Source organism: Kluyveromyces lactis (genome assembly GCF_000002515.2).
Source record: "Kluyveromyces lactis strain NRRL Y-1140 chromosome A complete sequence".
NCBI classification, from domain to species: domain Eukaryota; kingdom Fungi; phylum Ascomycota; class Saccharomycetes; order Saccharomycetales; family Saccharomycetaceae; genus Kluyveromyces; species Kluyveromyces lactis.
The window spans coordinates 649,800-670,862 of NC_006037.1; the positions used below are offsets into that span (position 1 = coordinate 649,800).

Sequence of the window (21,063 nt, forward strand, 5' to 3'; positions counted from 1 at the left end):
ATCAGACTGACGATCAACAGTTAAAATCTGTCAATTATATCATGTACATATATATATTGGATATAAGTGTGAATATGTTTCCGTTTAGTTATGCTGCCAGTAGACCTAAAATTTTACAAACTTGGCTCCTACAGAGAGGTACCTGGAAATCACATAACATATACTTCCGCACAACATCAATACAGAAACAAAAATGATGAAATGGTTGAACCCTTCTATTGATCTATCGCCGATAAGAGCACCGCAGATTGGCATAACAGGAAGAGTTATGAGTGCTTGCTGGAAATATGCAGTACTGTATCTTTTACCGAAATCGGTTGTCTTTGAGATCTGACCAATACACACAGGAGTTAACGATAGAATCGATCCTGTGGAGAAACCATATAGCATTGAATACGCCCATAGCACAGGTGTGGAGCTTCCGAACGGTAACCACATGGTGAAGTTGAATACTGCAGCCATGAAGACGGTGATAATCATGACGTTAAATCTACCCAAATATCTATCAGCAATGTATCCAGGTATATATCTTCCGAGCACCCCGACAGCATTTGTAGTGGTGATCAATGTGTAGGAAACGGTTTGAGTATTACCCTGTACCAGAGCATAGGATGCAATGAATGTAGAACTTGCTGTTAACGAACTCTCGGCCAATGAGGCACCTAGCGTTGCAAACAAATATTTTGGTTCCAAGAAGTATCTCCAATTTAAAGATGAATCATAGTACCATTTTATCATCTCCTTCTTATTCTTGAAAGGTTCAGTTTCAGGCTTTTCCCTTTCTTTAACCATCACCGTGGCAAAAATAAGGCACACAGCACATATCAATGCCAAGATTCGTAAAGCCCATTGGAACCCAACTTTTGTATACAATTTCCTCAAAAGAATCGGGAACACAATACCTCCGATAGATCCACCAGTAGTAGCAATACTAGTAGCAATGGCTCTCTTCTTGATGAAAAATGTGGCAACAACACTGACTAAAGGAATCATCAAGATCCCACTAGCAAACCCTACGACAACAGAAAAGGCAAGGATGAATTGCCAAACGGTAGTACAATTAGCAGTAGCAATCAATCCACCAGTGAACATGATCATACCAAAAATCATAGGGTCCCTACTTCCGTTTCTATCAAAGTACCCACCAGCAAGGATACAGCTTGTGAAAGTGGTACAGAGATAGAGAGAAAAGATCCAAGAAATGACCGGTGATGATACCCCGGCCAATTGGTTAATGGAAATATAAGATTCGATAGCACCAATAGAATTGACCAACCCAAACACAGGAATTAAACCAATGAAGGACCCAAATACCACCAACCATGCTTTTAATCCGCCATCAGGGAACTTGCTATGATCATCAAGTAACAACGGATCTCCTTCGGCTTCTGCAAACTCTCTAGTTGACTCATGTGGTCCGGTTACCTGCTTATCACCAGAAGTCGTATTTTCGATGTTTGCAGCATACCCGGTCGCAGTTCTACTGTCCCCCGGATAGGCAGAGGAACCCTGTACCTGCATTTCAAACTCGGACCCATTATCCTTTATGACACTTATCTCATCTGAAGATTTCTTATGGAATAATTTCTGTGGTTTCAGCAAATGGAAATTGAATACATTTCCGATGTTCATATTCACTTCAAAAAGCGTATACAATCTGGAATCAAGCTCCTTCTTTATTGTAGCTTGCTAAATGGACAATATTAGGACCCTACGGCCCACATCTGCATCCTTCAGACAGTCTTTTGCAGCCATTAACTTTCGTTTCCTTTTATATAGTTCGCAACATGATTCATGGTGAAAAAAAGTAAGCCAGTTAGATAAAAGCGGAAATAAATATGGCAAAGAGACACAGCGCATTTTACAGCGCAATTGAGTCATAACTGTGGATCAATGCAGTGCTTGCTATGTGTCGTTTGATTGAGCAGGTAAGCATTAAACTGTTTGATAGTATCAGTTGAACAGAGAAAATATTTGGTTCATTATTCAGTACAGAATATTTAAGATACGTACGTTAAACATCAAGGCAAAGATAAGACAAGTGCGTCTGTATATGTACTCATTTATAATTCCTTCAAGACGTTTTCGGCAGAGGATACGTCAACACCGATCTTGTCTGGCTCAGCGAATTCCTTGACGACTTTACCGTCTTGAACAATGACAGCGTATCTGATAGATCTGTCATTACCGAAAATTTGCTTGGAGTCGAATAAATGGTCACCGGCCTTAGCAAACTCACCAAGAGTATCAGCAATGATTCTGATATCGCTTGGGACACCTAGATCTTCGGCCCATGCTTGAGTAACGAAGGAATCGTTGACAGCAGTGACGAAAACTTGCTTGACACCCTTTTCCTTCAATTCCTTCAAATGAGCAATGTAACCTGGCACATGAGAGGCAGAACATGCTGGAGAGAATGCTGCTGGCAGACCAACGATGATGTACTTACCGTGGGCGACTTCTTTACCCAAATCGACGGAATTTCCAGGACTAGACTCGTGTAAACCTTTCAAACCGGTTGGAATGGAGTCACCAGCTTTGAAAAGGGTTGGGGTAAAAGTCTTGAAACCTCTGGTTAAAGATGGCTTGAACAATTTAGTAGATAGCATTGGTGATTCGGTTAATTTAGCGTTAGTGACTTGTAGCAATTGTACAGGTGTTAAGTGGCTTAATTTCCCTTTTGTTTTCGAGAAACAAGTACTGGATAAAGGGAGAAGTTGGAGAAATGAACAATGGCTTCTTTTTAAAGGTTTTTTGCTTAAGAGAAGTACATGAAATAAAGACAGTTCATATTTTGACCGACACAGGTAAACGGAGTTTGATAGCTAGGGCTCCATAAGATTGTTTCGAAGCGGTGTAACTCGAGAGTTGGATGCTCGATTCATAGACTTGTATTTAAAACATGTCTGACGAAGAGGATTATGCGGAATATATGATGTCCGAAGAGGACATGAGCAGTTTTGAGATGGATGTTGATTCAGATGTTGAGCCAGATGACGCAGGGCTGGAACAGGATCAGCAAGTAACTGGTGATGATTATGATGGTAGTGCTGGAAATTCCGGTGACTCCATGGCTGCTGTTGAAAAACAGTGTGAGAGCTGGTACGATACAGGGAAGGCCTTTAAAAACGATGATCAATTTGAAGAGGCAAGGAAATGGTTTATGAAATGCCATGCAAGCCCCATATGGTGGTTTAAATCTTTGAAACAAATCATCAAAAGTGATTTGAGTCAGGGTCTACGAGTGAATGAACGATTACGGGAGATGTTTGAACTTGTTAGCACTAAGAAAGAGATGATTGGGGAAGAGTCGTATATTTATGGTTCAGTGAAGAGATTAATAAATAGAATAGTTCCTGATCTCAATTCACATTTGTTATTTACGGAAAGACTACGTCAGTCCTCGATCGATGTATCTACTTTGATGGAGAGGCAACGGTATCTGGATATCTTGGAAAAAAGTGTCGCTGATATGGATCAAGAATTAAGGGATCTCGTTACTATTAGGAAAATCGTTTATTGTGTATGGATCCATGTCTTGAGATGGGAACAAATACCTAAAGAGACGTTAGAAGACTTACATGAGAATGTAAACCTTGAAACCTATTTCATCCTTCTTCAATTGCATGTAAGGACGTTCGTGGATGAAGATATCGTGCATCTGATCGAATTAGTTAAAGTTGTGGATGAGATGGGCAGATTTATGACCAATTCACTCTCTGTGTCTCAGATCCCTACTGTAACTAGCGTTTACCATTTCGCCAGATTCTTGACGCTTTGGAAAAGTACTGACCATTACAACCAATCGCAGATGCTGAGTAAATGCGAGGGCGAGTTGACATCGTGTTTCCAAGATCTCGAAGCTATCGGAGGCACCGAAAGAGATGGGTTAATGCTTACGCGGTTTTCCTTGATGGGGATCGTTTTCTGTCATTTGTTACTCAACGACAAAACAAAATTGGTTCCCTTTGAACTTGAGCAAATCAAAGTCTTGGAGGCCGACGAATTAGTGGTTTTATTACAAGAACTATACCAATGTTGGCTCGATATGGATATCTACGCTTTAGAACAGTGTCTATTACAGCTAGAGGATTTCTATTCTCCCTGGTACAACGTCATGATAGAAAAAATCATCGCATTATGCCAATCGAATAAACTATGGAAGCGGATAGCCCCCACTTACTCATGCATTGCACTTCAAGATCTAATGGCTAAATTAGAAACGGGCAACACGATAACAATGAATAGGGACCAACTACTAACGCTATTGATGAAAAGTATAGCAAAGGACACGGCTGACGTGTATTACAAACTAGATTTAGTGGAAGACTACGTTTATTTCGGTGAAGAGTACTTCGTTCCTCTGAGATCCGAAGAACTCAACATCGTGAACCCATTGTCTCAACAAATGGGCTCAGAAATCATTGGGAAAGACGAATGGTTGTGCAATGTTTCCAATTGGCATAAACCAAAAGTACCGAAGAAATTGAGCGCTATAGAATTCATGGACTACATGAAAGCAGCCAGAGTGACCATCTCTCAAACGAATCTAGCCCATCACGAACCCACAGTAACTTCTTTTCTTTTGAAACTTTCTACAATCACTCATGCACAATTGACTCAGAACTCATCGTCCCTTGCATCCACAAATTAACCTAACTAAATCATTATTACTTCATGCAAACGTGGAGAAGAAGGCAATTCGCCAAATATTGTCAATCAAACGAACAAAAAATCGTTTAGATAATTATCAACGCTAAGTACCATAATGCTATATACGTTAATACCTGTTGACACGAAAATTAACCTAAACCATTAGCCAAAAAAAAGAAAGAAAAACTCTTAACCCTCACCCTCACCCTTTCAACAAGTTTCCATCATTTCATCACCATCCGGTCTGTCATATACTAACTCTCAAATTGCCATAACTTCCGTTCATTTCTACACGATATCCATCCGTCGCCAATATCTTAAAACTGTCACGAAATTCTTTTTGAAAAACTAAAATATTTCGCGGACAGCGACAGCGATGAGCTGTTTTTGACGACACAATGGACACTCAAGATAAGTGAACTGCAGATGTAATAGACGCTATGGTCTGCCCACGAAATCTGGTTAGACCATTGAGATAATTACAATGGGTCCAGATTTCAAGTGGCTCAGGGCACTTTGTGGTATGAAAAGCCATCTCAAGACAATGGTAAAGATTTAGAGTTTAGAGTATATAAAGGACATGTTCATGTACTTTAAAACTCCCCCAAATATCTCAACTATGTATCTAGACCGTTTCCAAATGGTGTAGATAATACTACGTTATATTACAGATTTCATTAGACAAGCATATCCCCTAGTTGTTCAAACCTCTAACTATATCCTTTCCTTTTAACACAGAACAAAAAAAAAATTAACAATGCAATTCTCTACCGTTATCTCTGCTTTGACTCTATCTGCTGTCGCTGTATTTGCTCAAGAAACCGTTGTCTCTGATGGTGTCACCTATGTCGATGTCACTGAAACCCCAGAAGTCACCGTTTCTGCCGTTTCCACCGAACTTTCCACTTCTACTCCATACTCTACCACTACTCTAGCAGTTGCTACTCTAGAAACATACGCAGGTGATAACTCTACCTCTACTGAACACACCGTCGAACCATACTCTGGTGCTGCTTTGAAACAAGAAGTACTAGGCTCTTCCCTAGTCGGTGTCGTTGCCCTGGTGGCAGCTTTGTTGTAAGTTGAAAACTGACACTTTTCCTATCAACCAAAAAGTAGTAATTTAATCGGTAATGAAGAAAAGACGATTCCGTTAATATTACAATTATGTACAATAGATATCCCGTTATATAATAATACCCATATCCGCCGTTATTTCTAGTGCTCTAACTTAAGAGATAGATTAGAGCGTACGTTTTGCGTTCTGCGTGGAATTATATTTCCTAATGTGTAAAGTCACTCTTTCACATGTCACGTGGTTGAAGAAAAATAACTCCAGTTATAATCACGTGATTTTGGTGAAGCTGAATCACGTGATAGTGAAGGTTGGGATGACCGGCTTTCTCAACCCTGGTTTCTTCTACATTCGGAACATGGAAAGATCTTGAAAACTTTCGAAAATGTCATTAACCGGGTTCCGCCCTTTTAAAATCTTTATCAAAGCTTGTGGTTTTGAAGTTCCACGGCAGTTAATCCAGCTTCGTGTTTGTGATTATATAAAGGTACGGGTTGGACAGGTCCTTTTGTTGGTCTAGTGAAGGCAGGGTGTGACTTTCTTGTGCCAATAATCGGTTCTACTTTGGTAATCCTCTTTCCTTTTTTGCCTGGGTCTAACATAGAAATCATCATTTTAATTGATTCGGTGTTTTCGAGTCTAGTATTGATTGTTTAATCATGGATGATTCTATGCTTCAGAAACGCGTGGAAGGTCTGGAGAGACAGATCTCGATGTATGAACGGTTATTCCAATCGTTTAGTTCGAAGTTAGATCATCATTTCAAGAAATACGATGTATTGGTATCGTCACAGCAGCAGCAGATAAACATCCTTACAGAGGCGCTTTCGACAATGCTGAATGATCAGTATCGATATAGTGAGATTCTGAGGGACAAGTTGGGGACGGCGTTGAGTTCCGTCAGTGCGACTCATGTTAATATAGCGGGGCTCAGTAACCAGAGAATGCAAGATAACCAGAAGCAGCAGCAGCAGCAGCAGCAGCAGCAGCAACAACAACAACAACAACAACAACAACAACAACAACAACAACAACAACAACAGCAGCAGCAGCAGCAGCAGCAGCAGCAGCAGACCCAACCGTTGTCGAACGTTACAGCGTTTTTGGAAGATTTTATAGCACCGGATGTTCCGTTGTCTAATGCGGTACCTAGACGTGCAAAGCTGGGGTCTTTCCAAACAAAACAAACTACAGCGCTTAACCCTACACCAGATCAAGATACAGGGTTCCGGCCTTTGGAGGTGGACGTTCCTGTACCATCTGGCGTGGCCGTAGAAGATTCTCAGCAACAAGTACAGCAGCAACAGATACAAAATAATTCTGGATCTGGAAAGAGGAAACATAGGACTACGAACGGAGACGGTTCTTCCTCTAAGAAAATCAATCGATCCTTGCCGATGCCGGATTCCACTTCCGCGGATGGACACAGACAATCCCAAGAACCTCAAGCCTCTCATATCGCGGATGAAAAATACTACACTAGTAGAGGACAATCAAAGAAACGTAAAGTTTACACAGGTAACTTTAAATTCTTCAACAGTCCACAATCAATCATGGACATTTGGAAAGAATATACTGAGGGATTCGAGGGACAACCATCCATCAAAGAAATGGAACAAATGTATCATGTCAGCTGGAGAAGAGAGCCAGCCATGAACAAGAGGTATCACAGAAGAAGAGTCTTGTGCAAAGCAATTGAAAGAGGATTGGAAAAAGGTTTCCACTTGGATGATGTCTTAAGAATGCTTGAAGACGCAAGGGTAATCGACGCAGAACGTGGTACGAAACATTCTATCAGTTGGATTTGCCAATTCAGTCATATTCCAGAAATATTGCGTTAAGATCTTTTCTCTCCTATGCTGCTGTATCATTTTCAAAATGTATTATTATCACACAACTTAATATCTACTTCTTTTATCTACTTGCTTATTGTAAGGTCTTATGTAACTATCTATCGATAATTTTAATCCATATTTTCCGTCATGAAGTCATGTTAATCATCTTAGTTGTTTCCAGTTAATCTTTGAATGTTTAAAATGGAGAGTTAAAGTAAGAACGGTGAGAATAGATATAAAGGAAAAATTAACTGCTTTTATCCAAACAGACGCTAAGTAATCAACTTCAAGCCTCAAAGGAGTCACTTACAGTGCTTTTGATGATGATAACCCCCATCTCAAATGGTACGTATAATTGTATGACGAGTTGTGGTCATGTGGTACAGATCCGGGTAACATATACCTTGTCATATCGAAGTTCGAAAATTTCTGTCAGAGATTGAAAGAGCGATGAGCTTGCACTGACAAGCAGAGGTTCATGCCGTTACTCATCTCGAAAGGAAGATTCACAACTATTGATAGTTGTTTCGTATTGGTGTAAAACAGTCAGCGATAACATTCCTTGTTTGCAGAATGTCAAAACGACCTTCTTCCGGTAAGGGGGTGAAACCGAACCGTAACAGAAACAAGCCAGTAAAGCAAGTTAAAAAGATGAGAAAATCTTCTCTGTCAAGAGCTCAAAAGAACTTCTCTGTTTTCCAGCAGCAGTCTCATGAGAATAAATACGAGAGTTTACAATCTATCAGAGATGATGGTGAAGACGCTGGGGACGAAGTTGTGTTTCTGCATGATGAAGGGAAAGATTTGAATTCTGATGATATCGATGAAGTATCTGTATCGGAGAATGACTTGGACCTAGAAGATGAGGAGGACGAAGAAGAAGGTGAAGAAGAAGAACCAGTGGGAACCGCGGATGGTATTATTGGTAATAATTCATTAGACGCAAACGAGGACTTTATTGCATTTGATTTATCAGAACCGGAGGAGGATGAGCATGAAAACGGGTTTGAAGAACATTCTGAGCCAGAGACGGCAGGAAAAGAAGAAATAGAGGAAGGAGAAGGAGATAAGCTCAGGCACAATGCAGATTTCCCATGGATACTCAATCATGATCACTCTAAGCAGCGGGAAATTGCGGATTGGCTAACACTAGAGATTAAAGATTTTGTTTCCTATATCTCGCCTAATAGACAAGAGATCGAACAACGTAACCAAGCCATTGCAAAATTGAAAGAGGCAGTCGTAGAGCTATGGCCTGATTCAAGTTTGAACTGTTTTGGTTCTTATGCAACAGATTTATATTTACCTGGATCAGATATTGATTGCGTGGTCCGAAGTGCATCTGGAGATAAGGAAAATAGAAATGCATTATATTCATTAGCATCGTTCTTAAAGAGGAAACAATTAGCTACTCAAGTGGAAGTTATCGCAAAGGCAAGAGTGCCTATCATTAAATTTGTGGAACCAGAATCCAAGATACATATCGATGTTTCCTTTGAAAGAACTAATGGTCTTGAGGCGGCCCGAGTCATTCGTGGATGGTTAGAGGAGCAACCGGGACTTAGAGAGTTGGTTCTTATAGTCAAACAATTTTTGCATGCAAGACGGTTGAACAACGTCCATACAGGTGGTCTTGGTGGGTACAGTATCATTTGCTTAGTTTACACTTTTTTAAAACTCCATCCAAGGGTGTTAACGGGAGATATTGACCCATTGGAAAACCTTGGTGTGCTTTTGATAGACTTTTTTGAGTTGTATGGTAAAAATTTCGGTTATGATGACGTTGGAATCAGTGTAAGTGAACATGAAGCTAGATATATCCCTAAGAACGAACATCCAGATTTGTCTGCTGGAAGGCCGCGCTTTTCGCTCTTGATTCAAGATCCTGGAGATCCTTCCAATAATATCAGTAGAGGTTCCTTTAACTTAAGAGATATCAAGAAGGGATTTGCCGGTGCGTTTGATTTACTGGCCAATAGATGCTTCGAATTGGATTCTGCTACTTTCAAAGATCGGATTGGAAGTAGTATATTGGGTAATGTGATCAAGTACAAGGGAACAAAAAGAGATTTCAACGACGAAAGAGATCTGGTTATCAATGAAGCCATCCAGGAGAACGAGAAATACCATAACAAGAGGGGTAGAATAGTCCATGATGATTTATTCACCGATATTAGTGATATTGAAGCTGAAGAAGAAATCTACCAGGTGCAGGAACCTCCAACTAAAAAGACTAAGAAGGACAAGAGTAAAGAAAAGAAGGAAAGAAAAGAGAAGAGAAGGGAAAAGAGAAAGAAGCAACAGCTCAAAGAAAATACTGAGAGGGTACAAGAGGTCGAAGAAGATAATTATGATCCGACTGAGGCAATTATTGTTAATGACGAACCATCCGAACAAGAAGATGATTATGATCCTAGTAAACCTTCCGTAGATGATTACATGGGCTTGCCGGAAGAAAACAATGATGAAAATGACAAGGATACCAAAGAAGAAGCGAGAACACCAGTGATAAACCTTATAGAAGATGAAAATGGTGCCAGTGACGATTCGAACTCTGATCCGAAAATGCAACTAGTAGACAAACAGACCAAAAGAGATTATTGGTTAAGCAAAGGCCAAGCCATGTAATATGACAACCAACTTTTCAATTCAGTTTATGTATATATAAATACGGTATATTCATACGTTAATCTTGTTAATACAAGATCCAGTAATCATATCAGAAGTCTAGCTTGACAGTTCGGGATCTTTTCTTATCAGATTTAAACTTCTTTTCACTAAGCCGTACCTCATTCGATCGTTTTTTGATCTCATTCCATTTCCGTTTCGTTGACATGTCTGTCTCACCGGGGAAGAATACGAGTTTCTTCACCTCCTTAACAAGCTTTTCGACGCATATATCCCGATTTTGCTCCCTTGACCTAGTCTCGTCGCTCTGAATCACTAACGCATCTTTACTCGGAGCATAGTACCTAAAACCTTTATCTAAAAGCTGCTTCCGGATCTCATCTGGAAACCACGAACACTTGCTAAAGTTATACAATGTCAACGTACACTTGCTGTTGACCTTATTAACATTCTGCCCACCTTTCCCACGAGACCGATCATAGGTCGCAACGAACAGTTTCAACGGCACGTTCTCAGCCTTAAAACCCTCAATCCATGCCCTTCCAACGGCTATTGCATCAGAATAATGTCTCTTAAGCACTGTAAGCATCCCAATTTCACATCGGAGTGTCCTAATACTATGTACTACCCTATTTCATCTCATCTCATCGCTCATTTCAATATGAATTTTTCATTCAGATTAATAACTTCAGAAATATCAGAACCCTAAAAGACAGAAAAGGAATGTCACCTATAATCAAACAAAACTCACCGAAAACAGTTTGCATTGGACCAGGACCTTTGCTACAGAGCACTAAGAGTACTGTATTATTTTATTCGGACTAGCTTCAGGGTTTTTGGGTTGCAAAACCGCCTATTAAGGTGCAAATTAATGCCAAGACATCCTTACACCGCACACTAAAACGCGAAAAGGACCTCGAGATCTTGCCAATTTTCTTCACTCTTTTAGGAAAACTTGAAACAAAATCAAATCAAATTTATGTAATGTTATACTTAGAACGACAACAAACTTCTAAGTGAGAAAGCTTCTCTTCTACAGTTCAGTTTACTAGGATTTTAGTAGTCTACTAGACTATAGGAATACCTTAGATAGCAAGCACTCTTATTTTAGTTTCAATACGGATAAACAGAAGCGTTGCACGCGTGTGTGAATTAAGAAAACGAGGTTCATAGGATTTACCTGGTAAAGAAGTTTTTGATCTATTTCACCAGTGTTACTCTTTCTCTTTCAGAACATTTTGAAATCGAACTCTAAGATCATATTCTAGTCATGTCATTATCAGCTGCAGCTAGGGATTACTCAGATGCTGATTTCCAGAATATAGGTCCAGCTCCAAAACCGCCAATGGGATTTAACCAGACTCAGCCGATATCGAATGATTTTAATAAACTTGATTTGAATAGGAATTTGAAGCAGAGATCGTTAGTGTCTACAACTCAGAAACGTAAATCCGGGTGGATCTCATATAAAGATGATGGGATTCTTTCGTTCATATGGCAGAAACGTTATATGGTACTGTCAGATGCGTATTTGTCACTATACAAGACAGAACAAACTATAAGAGAAACGCCTGTGATGCAGATCCCGTTAACGAGTATTGTCAGTGTTTCTAGAAATCAATTGAAACAGAATTGTTTTGAGATCATTAGATCATCTTCTGCAAACGGATCGATGCCGATGTCAGCCAGTCAGGATGGGAGTAAGAAGTCTATTTATATCTCTACCAAGACCGAACTTGAACTACATACTTGGCTCGATGCAATTTTCGCTAGATGCCCATTGCTTAGCGGTGTGTCTTCTCCAACCAATTTCACACATAGGGTTCATGTTGGGTTCGACCCGGAGACTGGATCCTTCGTCGGTATGCCATCAAATTGGGAGAAATTATTGAAGCATTCTAGAATTACAGGTGAAGACTGGAATAATAATTCGGCTGCTGTTATTCAAGTACTACAATTCTACCAAGAGTATAACGGCGTAAATCAATCAAGTGCCTCGCTGCCACCTTCTGCATCCTCTGCGACTCCGTCTCCCTCGACGAATACTCTACCAACAATCGCGAAGAATAATTTCCATGCAACTTTGCAGTCGAATGGTAGTGGTGGTAGCAGTTCTGGTTCTTCCACTTCAAGTTTCAATCATAATAACTTCAACAACAGCAGCACAAATGTTGATGCTGCGAGGTCAGATCATGGTAAGAATGAATTAATTCCTCAAAGGAAACCACCTTCCCCACCATCTTCTTCTTCCAGCAACGTACATCCCAACGTTGAGATCTCAAAGGCTTCTCCAAATAATCATGGCCCTAAAGTAGCTCAGCAGTACGTGCCCTCACCTCAACATACTCAACGGAAGCCATTGGCATCTTTGCACAATATGGCGAATCCATACTCAAGGACAAAGGCTGGCCCCACTGTTCGTCAACAAGTATCAACTCAACCGTACTCATACCAACAACAGCAACCAAAACAAAACTACCAGCAATCTTTGCAACAGCAACAGCAGCAAGCTAACAGACAACAAACACCAGCAAAATACCCGACTGATGGCCCAAATGTTTCTCCAAGAGATCAGAATCATAAACCACCTTCTCCCCAGAACCACAATCAATATCAGCACAATTTAAAGCAACCACAGCAACAGCAACAGAAACAACTTATACAACAACATACAGTGGCTATTCCACCTAGGATGCATCCTCAGCGTATTGCCAGTGACAGAAGTCAAAATCAACCCAAACCTGGTATGCAACCATTGATCCAAGTGACTACTTCACAAAATAAACAACCATCTCCAAGTCAATCTGCTGCACAGATGGCAATGAGGCAACACAATCAACACCCTGCAGGTATGCCTAAGGTTGCAAATGCCAAGTTACAACCTGCAAGGGAGGCACCAAGAGTTGGCGATAGCAATCAACAGAAAACAACAGAGGTATCGAAGAAAAAGCCAAGTAAGCCTGCCATGTCTAATGCTGAAATTATGACTAATCTAAAAAATGTTACCTTCAATATGGATCCAACCCCATTTTTCAGAATGGTCGAAAAGGCTGGTCAAGGTGCAAGTGGATCTGTTTATCTAGCTGAACGTTTGCAACTGCCACCGTATAAAGATGAGTTGGAGGCAGAAAAGAATCAACTTGGCAACAAAGTTGCCATAAAACAAATGATTCTATCGAAGCAACCAAGAAAGGAGTTGATTGTCAATGAAATTCTTGTCATGAAAGACTCAAAACACAATAACATTGTCAATTTCTTAGAGGCATATCTAAAGACTGAAGATGATTTGTGGGTGGTTATGGAATACATGGAAGGAGGTTCCCTGACAGACATAATAGAAAACAGCCCAACTGGCAGCAGTGGTCAATCACCTTTGACCGAGCCACAAATTGCATATATTGTCCGCGAAACTTGCCAAGGGTTGAAATTTTTGCATGACAAGCACATCATTCACAGAGATATCAAATCCGATAACGTTTTACTTGATACCAGAGGACGGGTTAAGATCACTGACTTTGGGTTCTGTGCTAAGTTGACCGATAAGAGAAGTAAAAGAGCTACTATGGTAGGAACTCCTTACTGGATGGCCCCTGAAGTTGTCAAGCAAAGAGAGTATGATGAAAAGGTTGACGTTTGGTCCTTAGGTATTATGACAATTGAAATGCTTGAAAGTGAACCACCATATTTGAATGAGGAACCATTGAAAGCCTTATATTTGATTGCAACAAATGGTACACCTAAGCTAAAACATCCAGAATATCTATCTCTTGAAATAAAGCGTTTCTTAAGCGTTTGCTTATGCGTTGATGTAAAATACAGAGCATCTACCGAAGAACTCTTGCATCATTCCTTCTTTAACATGAGCTGTGAATCACAAGACCTAATATCTCTTCTAGAGTGGAAGAACTAATAACCTCTTAATGAATTATTCTATAGTTATATAATCAAACGTTTACAAAACAACCTCATTTATTTAGTTTTGCATATAATAGGGCTATTTGCAATAGCGTGTCCTGAAGTCCTGGAACTTTCTGAGAAAGAGGGATAGCCCTCAACAATAACGGATAAAGGTCATCCAACAATTCGAAGCTCTGTATGGTAGTATCCACCGTGTTGTAAAATGCAAGTACACTCAAGATCCCATTGGATACTTGTTGCAGCTCTAAACTTTTGACCTTGGAGATGGGTTGTAAATTGAGAAGCTGCTGGTCGGCAATGAACTTTCTTAATACAAATGCCACTCTTGCGATCATGAACGAAAAACATACTTCTCTCACAATTTCACCTTTGTTGGTTTGTAAAGTACAAAATGCTATAAGGTCTCCCAAACAAATTGCCGTGAGATTATAATTGGGCAGAGCCACAGGTTCTTTGGTACTTCCAACGATATTGTCAAAATCAAACTTTGCAAATTGTCTGACAATATCTTCTAAGTTGGCGCATTGTTTGATAACAGCGTCCTCAACCTCATCAATTTCATAATAATATGAACTTGACCATAAAGCAGAACCGAATGGCTGTATTTGTTCTTTCGACAACAATCCCAAAGAAAGACATTTTATAAACAGTTCCTTCAACTGCTTATATATGATAACAGCTTGTATGCCGATGTTTTCATCATCTTGCTTTCCTTCTTTCACTATAGTCGCGATAAGCATTTGTATCAATATGGCGGTATATTCGTTAACATTATCCTCTTCGGTTGCGGTCAAATTGGCCACCAAGGCATAAAACAATTTATCTGACAGCATACAAAATGAATCACATGCTAACTTCCAAAGTACGGGACGTTCGGAATCTATTGAAGGACAAATCATGGAGTTTTTGGTCATCGGATGGGAAAGGTTGTTAAGTAACTTGCTAAATGATCTGCTTTCGATAATCGTTTTATCAAGACGTTCCAGCCTAGATATCCTTTGTGATAGTAATTCGCACGCCGAATAACTGATAGCTTCGAAAGAAGGAATCTTCGTCTTTGTAAGGTCCCCCAATTTAGCGGAAAGCTTCTTTTCAATTCTGTCACGAGTTTCGAAAGGTAGATCAACAATAGCAGAAAGTTGAGCTAAAAGCAAAACCTGCAAATTAGGAGGAAGATCTTCATCAAAAGTGCCAATCGCAGCAAGGAGAGACTTTTGTAGGGGAGAGGGTTTTAGTCTATCTGAAATATGGTCCGGAAGCAATGGATAACGAGCACTGGCATTAATGGTACTTAGACATTTTTCCATGAAGTCTGTGTCGATCAAGGAGTGCATCCTATGGAGCTCATATAGAGGTTTGAAACAATCCATAAAGGCTTGTAAGCAATCTGAGTTTGTTTTCTTTCTGTAGTCATTCGTCGGAATTGAAGTGTAAACAATATTATAACTGCTCCAAATTTCATAGTATTTTCTTATAATCAAGACTGGGAAGTCCTCTATTGCCTTGGAGATTTCCAAAAGCTGTTTGAAATTATTACAAACAGAATAAACAACATCATATGCTGTTAATTGCATCAAATCACCCATTTTAGAAACAAGAATGATCCAATGTTCTGTCATATCATTTTGGGAGTTGAAATACGTTAAGTGCTTAGAATAAATCTGAAGCAATCCCTTGAAGGTAATGTTGACAAATTCTGCATACCCATTAGCGTTCTCAACAGGAAGATTAAATGAAAGCAAAAGCTTCAAAACCTGCGACGCAATAAGATCCCAGGATGGGAAAAGGTTAAAATTTGAGTCCAAAATTCCAAAGAAAGTTTGCACAGCACCATTTTTAACCTCAGGACGAAGATCATATGCACAGCGTACTAGTGTAACCAGTAAATAAATCCACAAAGCCTTTAACTTTTGTGATATAGGAAAATCCTGCTCAATAATTTTGTTTATTTCTCCTTTTTGTACTAGAGCATCATAGGATTTTGTTTCTGATTCCTCAACTGATGCATCTCCTTTTTGCATACGAAGAGAGTCTGCAATTAGCCAAAACTGACTAATAGAGGAAAAGGATATGTTCAAATCCCTATCTTGATTAACAAAATTCGAGAGCGTATCAATGAAATCTTTGATGATATTTAGAGGAAGGTATTGTAGGAAATTGTCCGAAATTAATTTGAATACTTCAAATGACATTTGAATCATATCTTTGTGTTTTTGAACCAGAACTTGTGATATATTGCTTTCTGTATCCACTGTAATTTTCTGTGAGCCATTATCAATAACATCAAAAGGTGAATTCAATATTTTCAACACTATATCCCACGAATTCAACGTTTCTCCAAAACTATTTAAAAGATCATTTAACGTTTTGAGAGCTTGAAGAATGATATCCGATTCCACATTTGTATCGTTACTGTACACTGATTCACTGGATATAGGTAGTGCTCTTATTGCATCAATGAGTTCCAACAAGGATTTCATGATTACTTCTTGAGTTTGTAGTGATAGGTCATTTTGAGTCTGACCCTCTGAATTGCATTTAGCAGAGAGTTCGACAACTGTATCCGAATAAACTCTAGACAAGTACAAGCGTAAAGCAGCGTCAGGAAGTTTTCTATTAGCGATCTGAGAGATCAAATATTTGCTAAACATAGGCCAGATTCCCCCATCACCATTCTGTACAAGAATCTTCTCGTAATTGGAGACTAACAGTTCTGACAGTTCAGCCACAAAGAATGAGCGATTATATGGACAAAATCGTACATTTCCCGATGAATCTACAAGTGCAGAACTCAAATCTTGTGAACTTTCCAAAACAGATACAGAACAGCTTACAGCAGTCTTGAAAAGCACATATAGTCCGGCGTGCGTAAAATTCATTGAATTTTCGATGAACTTTTTAACTGATGTTTCATAAGTCAGAAGATCCTGTTTTGTTATTGCAGTTGCTGGAACCACATCTTTACCATAATAGCCGTCTAAAAAGTCTGCAGTTGGACCATACATGTAATAAGAAACCCACTGCCAGGTGACCAAAAATGTTTCCCAGCTTTTAGCATCGAAAGAAGAGCCTAATGAGATGGACAATGAAACTAGAGCTCTAAAGAGGTTTAAATTTCTCTGCTGGAAGAACCTTGAACGGAAGTCTTTGGTTGTCCTAGGCTTGACATCTGTTTGCTTCTCTGTCATAGTTGCTGCCACATTAACCAGAGTATCTCCTATCGAGCCTAATACTGACCCACTGCTTGGCGTTGGAACTGGGGCAGATCTTCTTTCTGGAACATTGTTTAGAATTAGTGTCTGGAATAACGAAAGTAGCTCATGTAACTGTTCATTGCAACCAAAAATACCAGCAGCAAGAGAAAGTTTCTGGAACGCACGTATTAATAAATGGAATAAGTGGGTGTCAAGTGTAGTAGAATACAAAAACCTTCGATGGATTCTAAAAAGAGAGGGATATGTCTCCTTGAAAAGTTCAATTAGCACATCGTTTTCTTCGTCTACCTCCTCCTTTTGGTCGCTTAACGAAGCCAAACTACTTACTCCATCCGAGATGTTATTAGAAATGGAAAGTAAGAGATAAATAACGTAAGTTTGGTCTATCAGCGGAGGTGACGATTTATCAAGCAAATTTAGCAACGACATTTTCGAAGAACTGTTATCTGGTGAAAGAATTAAAATATCGCCTTTCATGAGTATATCTGATTCATTTAACAAACTTTCAAATTCAAAGCTGTGGACGGATGAATCAATGGCTGATAGAAGAGATTTACAAATATCCTTTCTGTCTTCAAGATGATCATAGCTTTTGAAGATTTTTTCTATAAGTTTAGGGTGTTTCGTACAGTTGTCAAATATCTCTAACGAGAGAATTTTCTTCCACATAGGGGAGTCTGAATCCTTAGACAAAGTATGTATCAGTAACCATAACATAATCTCCGACTCTAATTCTAGTTTGTCAAAAAATTGGATCGATATTAATAAATTAGCACAACGAGCGGTTCTGACGACAATGGGGAACGATTTTGAAGTGGAGAAGATTCTGAGAAGTAATGGAACTACCTTTGTCCTTAACAAAAATAAGAGGTCTTCAAACTGGCAGATAGAGGATGCATGGTTGGATAACAAAAACTCCAAGATTTCTAGGCCGCAATCTTCAGGTATATTTTTCACATCCAAAATCGCATCATCATACGTATGTGGATCATTAAGCTGTGACAAATTCGCCAAAACGATATGAGCATCGTATCGATACTTGTTTACAACTCCTGCCTTATCGTTGGAAATAGGCACAGGGCGGGGCCCTTTCACATCATCATTGTCAGCATCTTTACATCTATCAAAAACCTCATTAACTAATTGCTGTAGAGTGGCGCTAACTGTACCAATCAAGATAGAGGTTCTATTCGGTTGATGTAGCAATTGAGTACAACATAAGAATAACTTCGCAAGTAATCTATCAGTGATAACATCAGCATATGTCTTGAATAGGATAGGAATTAGTTGCAAAACCTTCAATTGGATATCAATGGCCAATTCTGTAGATTTTAACAAAGCGTTGAGCAGTGATTCCATCTTGCTTGTACATATGCACCTAATTCCTGATATACGTTGCATTGATTGCATAGAAATACTTGTCAACTTAGCATTTCCAGAAAGACAAGCTGTTATGAAAGGATCAACGAAATCAGGATGTCTAACCAATTCCTCTTCACTATGACTTCGTTGCAATATTTCTATAGACTTCTCACATGCTTGCTTTATATCTGAGCTTCTTCTCTTAGATTCTGATGCCAACGTTTGGAGGTCACGTACCAATTGCTCAGAAAGAGCTACAAAAGAACCAGCGGCTGCCATAATTCAGCCCTATTGCTCAAAATTTTCAATGTCAGTGGAAGATTGATTATATCACGGAATTTGTGGCCAGTGCCTGATGTGAACTGGCTTTGTCTGGTAAATGTTCCTTAAATAAACTTAGCACTTGGTAAATAGTTCAGTTTTCCATGCCAAATCCTTTAAAAAGATAGTACACGTGATACATAATTGAAAGAAATGGGTAACTATTAGGCCTAAGTGAGCATAACTCTTTGAAATGGTATCAATTTATCCATCACTCCAGTACTGCTTCCATTACCTACTATATCTCTAGTTCAAAGCGGGCTCATATATGTTTTAAGGGCGACTGTTCCTGTTTATTTGCATATCTAAGACAGTTTAAACTCTAAACCTGCTTGATCTAAAACTTCAAAGAATAACATTATTCATTACAAAGATTGAAGAGAGCTGCGATATATATCCAAGGTAAACCGCGGCTACTCAAACCTTTGGATAGGATAATTAAGTTATTCCAGTTTCATCTAACCAATGTTAAGTGGTATAAGGATTACGCCATTGAGGAGGGCAAGCCGGCTTCTATTTGCCCAACAATACTCATCCAAGTCAAATCCAACGGCTCTGAAGTGGCAGAAGGATAATACTGAAGAAGAGCAGGAGTCTAATTCTAAATCCAAGACAGATGTTAAAGATCTTCGCTCAAAAGTCGAGGCTTTAAAAGTAAGCGAACCAGAGACTGTAACAACTAATGACAAAGGTACCTCTTCGAAAAAGAGAAAGGCAGAGAAATCTTTTCTAGTTCCCCAGGTACCTTCCACCGATTATTTACCTAGAGAAGATTTGGAGACTGAAGGGTTGTTCGCAGGTTACAAACCGTTATTTTTGGGGAATTCTCCGTTGGAAAGTAACAATAACGATGTTCTCTTGGATGGTCTTTTCTCTTCCATTAGAAAGCTGAAGAATGCACAGATAAACTCTGAGAACAACACCGTGGAGATCGACGTATCGGATATGCTAGATGATCTTAAGAAGGATAACCAAGAGTATCAGAGGCTACATGAAAAGGCCCCCAAGATTCCATGGGATGCATCCATCAGTGGATTAGTTTACAACGATGAGCCTTTCAAAGGCGTACCAAGATCTGTTGTATCAAAGCTTAAACCTTTTAAGCTTGTAAGAGTAGAGAAAAAGAACAGCAAAGATAAGGAGGCTAAGAATGATAAGATTAAGCTGAAATTCCATGGTACACGGATAAAAGATGATTCAACGATGGTCGATTTAATTCAAGAGACAAGCAAGAAAAAGGAAAGAGACAACGCCTTTGGTACAACAGGTAACGATGTAGCACAGGGGACTAAAGTGAAGTATGAAACGGAAAAGATTGACTATACTTATAAGTTTCAGTTTATCGGTGCGGATCAGAGAATATTCAAAAATAACGTATCAAAATTGACAAGGCTTTTCATGAAGGAGTTTATGAAGGTAAGGAATGTCAGGCTTGCATCGGATTTCAAAGAAAACTACCTACCTCTTTACATTTACGTAGATCATTCCACACAATCACGAAGTATGTTCAAAAGGTATCTACGGAGGAAGATAATAGATTACATTAGACCACTTCTAATGACACTATCACATAGTTATGAAACGAAGGAGCAAGGTAGAAAGTTCGAAAGAAGAATCATGTTAAAAGTAGATTCAATTGTCAATACGCTTTCGGAATATTTACCATCAGTTTACTTCAAATCAGAAGAAGTGGATTGTCTGCTATTGCCTAGTCCCGTATCTGCGTTTGGAAGGATGCATTGGTTGAAACCCACTAAGAGGCGCAACGTATTTTGGGGGAAAAATGTCACCAACGACTACGTTTTCAACCTAAGCTATGATATGAAGGTGACACGTAGCGGCATTAAAAGAATGAGATACCCGATCAATCTTCATTGGAAATCTTTCAATAATGCATTTACAGAATGGGAATATTCCTATTTGTGAATATCTCTTCCATTATCATCATGTGCGAGTAGAGCATTTCTTACTTGCCTCTAATTTATACATCTGTAAATATCTATATCCAGTCCCAAACCAAATCAGTTTAATGTTACTTGTAACTTTGGTATTCTTC

General features: G+C 39.3%; 10 protein-coding genes across 10 annotated transcripts; 6 read left to right on the forward strand and 4 right to left on the reverse strand.

Annotated features, from left to right (window-relative positions):
* Positions 1-105: 105 nt before the first annotated feature.
* MCH4 (Mch4p) lies at positions 106-1,632 on the reverse strand (the record flags this gene model as incomplete). Its single annotated transcript, XM_451322.1, has 1 exon — positions 106-1,632. The coding sequence occupies one exon, from the start codon at positions 1,630-1,632 to the stop codon at positions 106-108; it is 1,527 nt and encodes a 508-aa protein (XP_451322.1).
* Positions 1,633-2,063: 431 nt separating this feature from the next.
* On the reverse strand, positions 2,064-2,609 carry KLLA0_A07271g (peroxiredoxin family protein; the record flags this gene model as incomplete). Its single annotated transcript, XM_451323.1, has 1 exon — positions 2,064-2,609. The coding sequence occupies one exon, from the start codon at positions 2,607-2,609 to the stop codon at positions 2,064-2,066; it is 546 nt and encodes a 181-aa protein (XP_451323.1).
* A 293-nt stretch (positions 2,610-2,902) lies between these two features.
* Positions 2,903-4,654, forward strand: RRI2 (Rri2p; the record flags this gene model as incomplete). The annotated part of the gene is made up of 1 exon (XM_451324.1): positions 2,903-4,654. The coding sequence occupies one exon, from the start codon at positions 2,903-2,905 to the stop codon at positions 4,652-4,654; it is 1,752 nt and encodes a 583-aa protein (XP_451324.1).
* A 756-nt stretch (positions 4,655-5,410) lies between these two features.
* Positions 5,411-5,734, forward strand: TOS6 (Tos6p; the record flags this gene model as incomplete). The annotated part of the gene is made up of 1 exon (XM_451325.1): positions 5,411-5,734. One exon carries the CDS (start codon positions 5,411-5,413, stop codon positions 5,732-5,734), a length of 324 nt encoding a protein of 107 aa, XP_451325.1.
* A 653-nt stretch (positions 5,735-6,387) lies between these two features.
* Positions 6,388-7,569, forward strand: MSN1 (Msn1p; the record flags this gene model as incomplete). Its single annotated transcript, XM_451326.1, has 1 exon — positions 6,388-7,569. The coding sequence occupies one exon, from the start codon at positions 6,388-6,390 to the stop codon at positions 7,567-7,569; it is 1,182 nt and encodes a 393-aa protein (XP_451326.1).
* A 567-nt stretch (positions 7,570-8,136) lies between these two features.
* KLLA0_A07359g (uncharacterized protein) lies at positions 8,137-10,191 on the forward strand (the record flags this gene model as incomplete). Its single annotated transcript, XM_451327.1, has 1 exon — positions 8,137-10,191. One exon carries the CDS (start codon positions 8,137-8,139, stop codon positions 10,189-10,191), a length of 2,055 nt encoding a protein of 684 aa, XP_451327.1.
* Positions 10,192-10,282: 91 nt separating this feature from the next.
* Positions 10,283-10,780, reverse strand: PTH4 (Pth4p; the record flags this gene model as incomplete). The annotated part of the gene is made up of 1 exon (XM_451328.1): positions 10,283-10,780. The coding sequence occupies one exon, from the start codon at positions 10,778-10,780 to the stop codon at positions 10,283-10,285; it is 498 nt and encodes a 165-aa protein (XP_451328.1).
* Positions 10,781-11,461: 681 nt separating this feature from the next.
* On the forward strand, positions 11,462-14,101 carry KLLA0_A07403g (uncharacterized protein; the record flags this gene model as incomplete). Its single annotated transcript, XM_451329.1, has 1 exon — positions 11,462-14,101. One exon carries the CDS (start codon positions 11,462-11,464, stop codon positions 14,099-14,101), a length of 2,640 nt encoding a protein of 879 aa, XP_451329.1.
* Positions 14,102-14,156: 55 nt separating this feature from the next.
* Positions 14,157-18,965, reverse strand: MON2 (Mon2p; the record flags this gene model as incomplete). Its single annotated transcript, XM_451330.1, has 1 exon — positions 14,157-18,965. One exon carries the CDS (start codon positions 18,963-18,965, stop codon positions 14,157-14,159), a length of 4,809 nt encoding a protein of 1,602 aa, XP_451330.1.
* A 507-nt stretch (positions 18,966-19,472) lies between these two features.
* Positions 19,473-20,933, forward strand: MRX6 (Mrx6p; the record flags this gene model as incomplete). Its single annotated transcript, XM_451331.1, has 1 exon — positions 19,473-20,933. The coding sequence occupies one exon, from the start codon at positions 19,473-19,475 to the stop codon at positions 20,931-20,933; it is 1,461 nt and encodes a 486-aa protein (XP_451331.1).
* Positions 20,934-21,063: the final 130 nt, after the last annotated feature.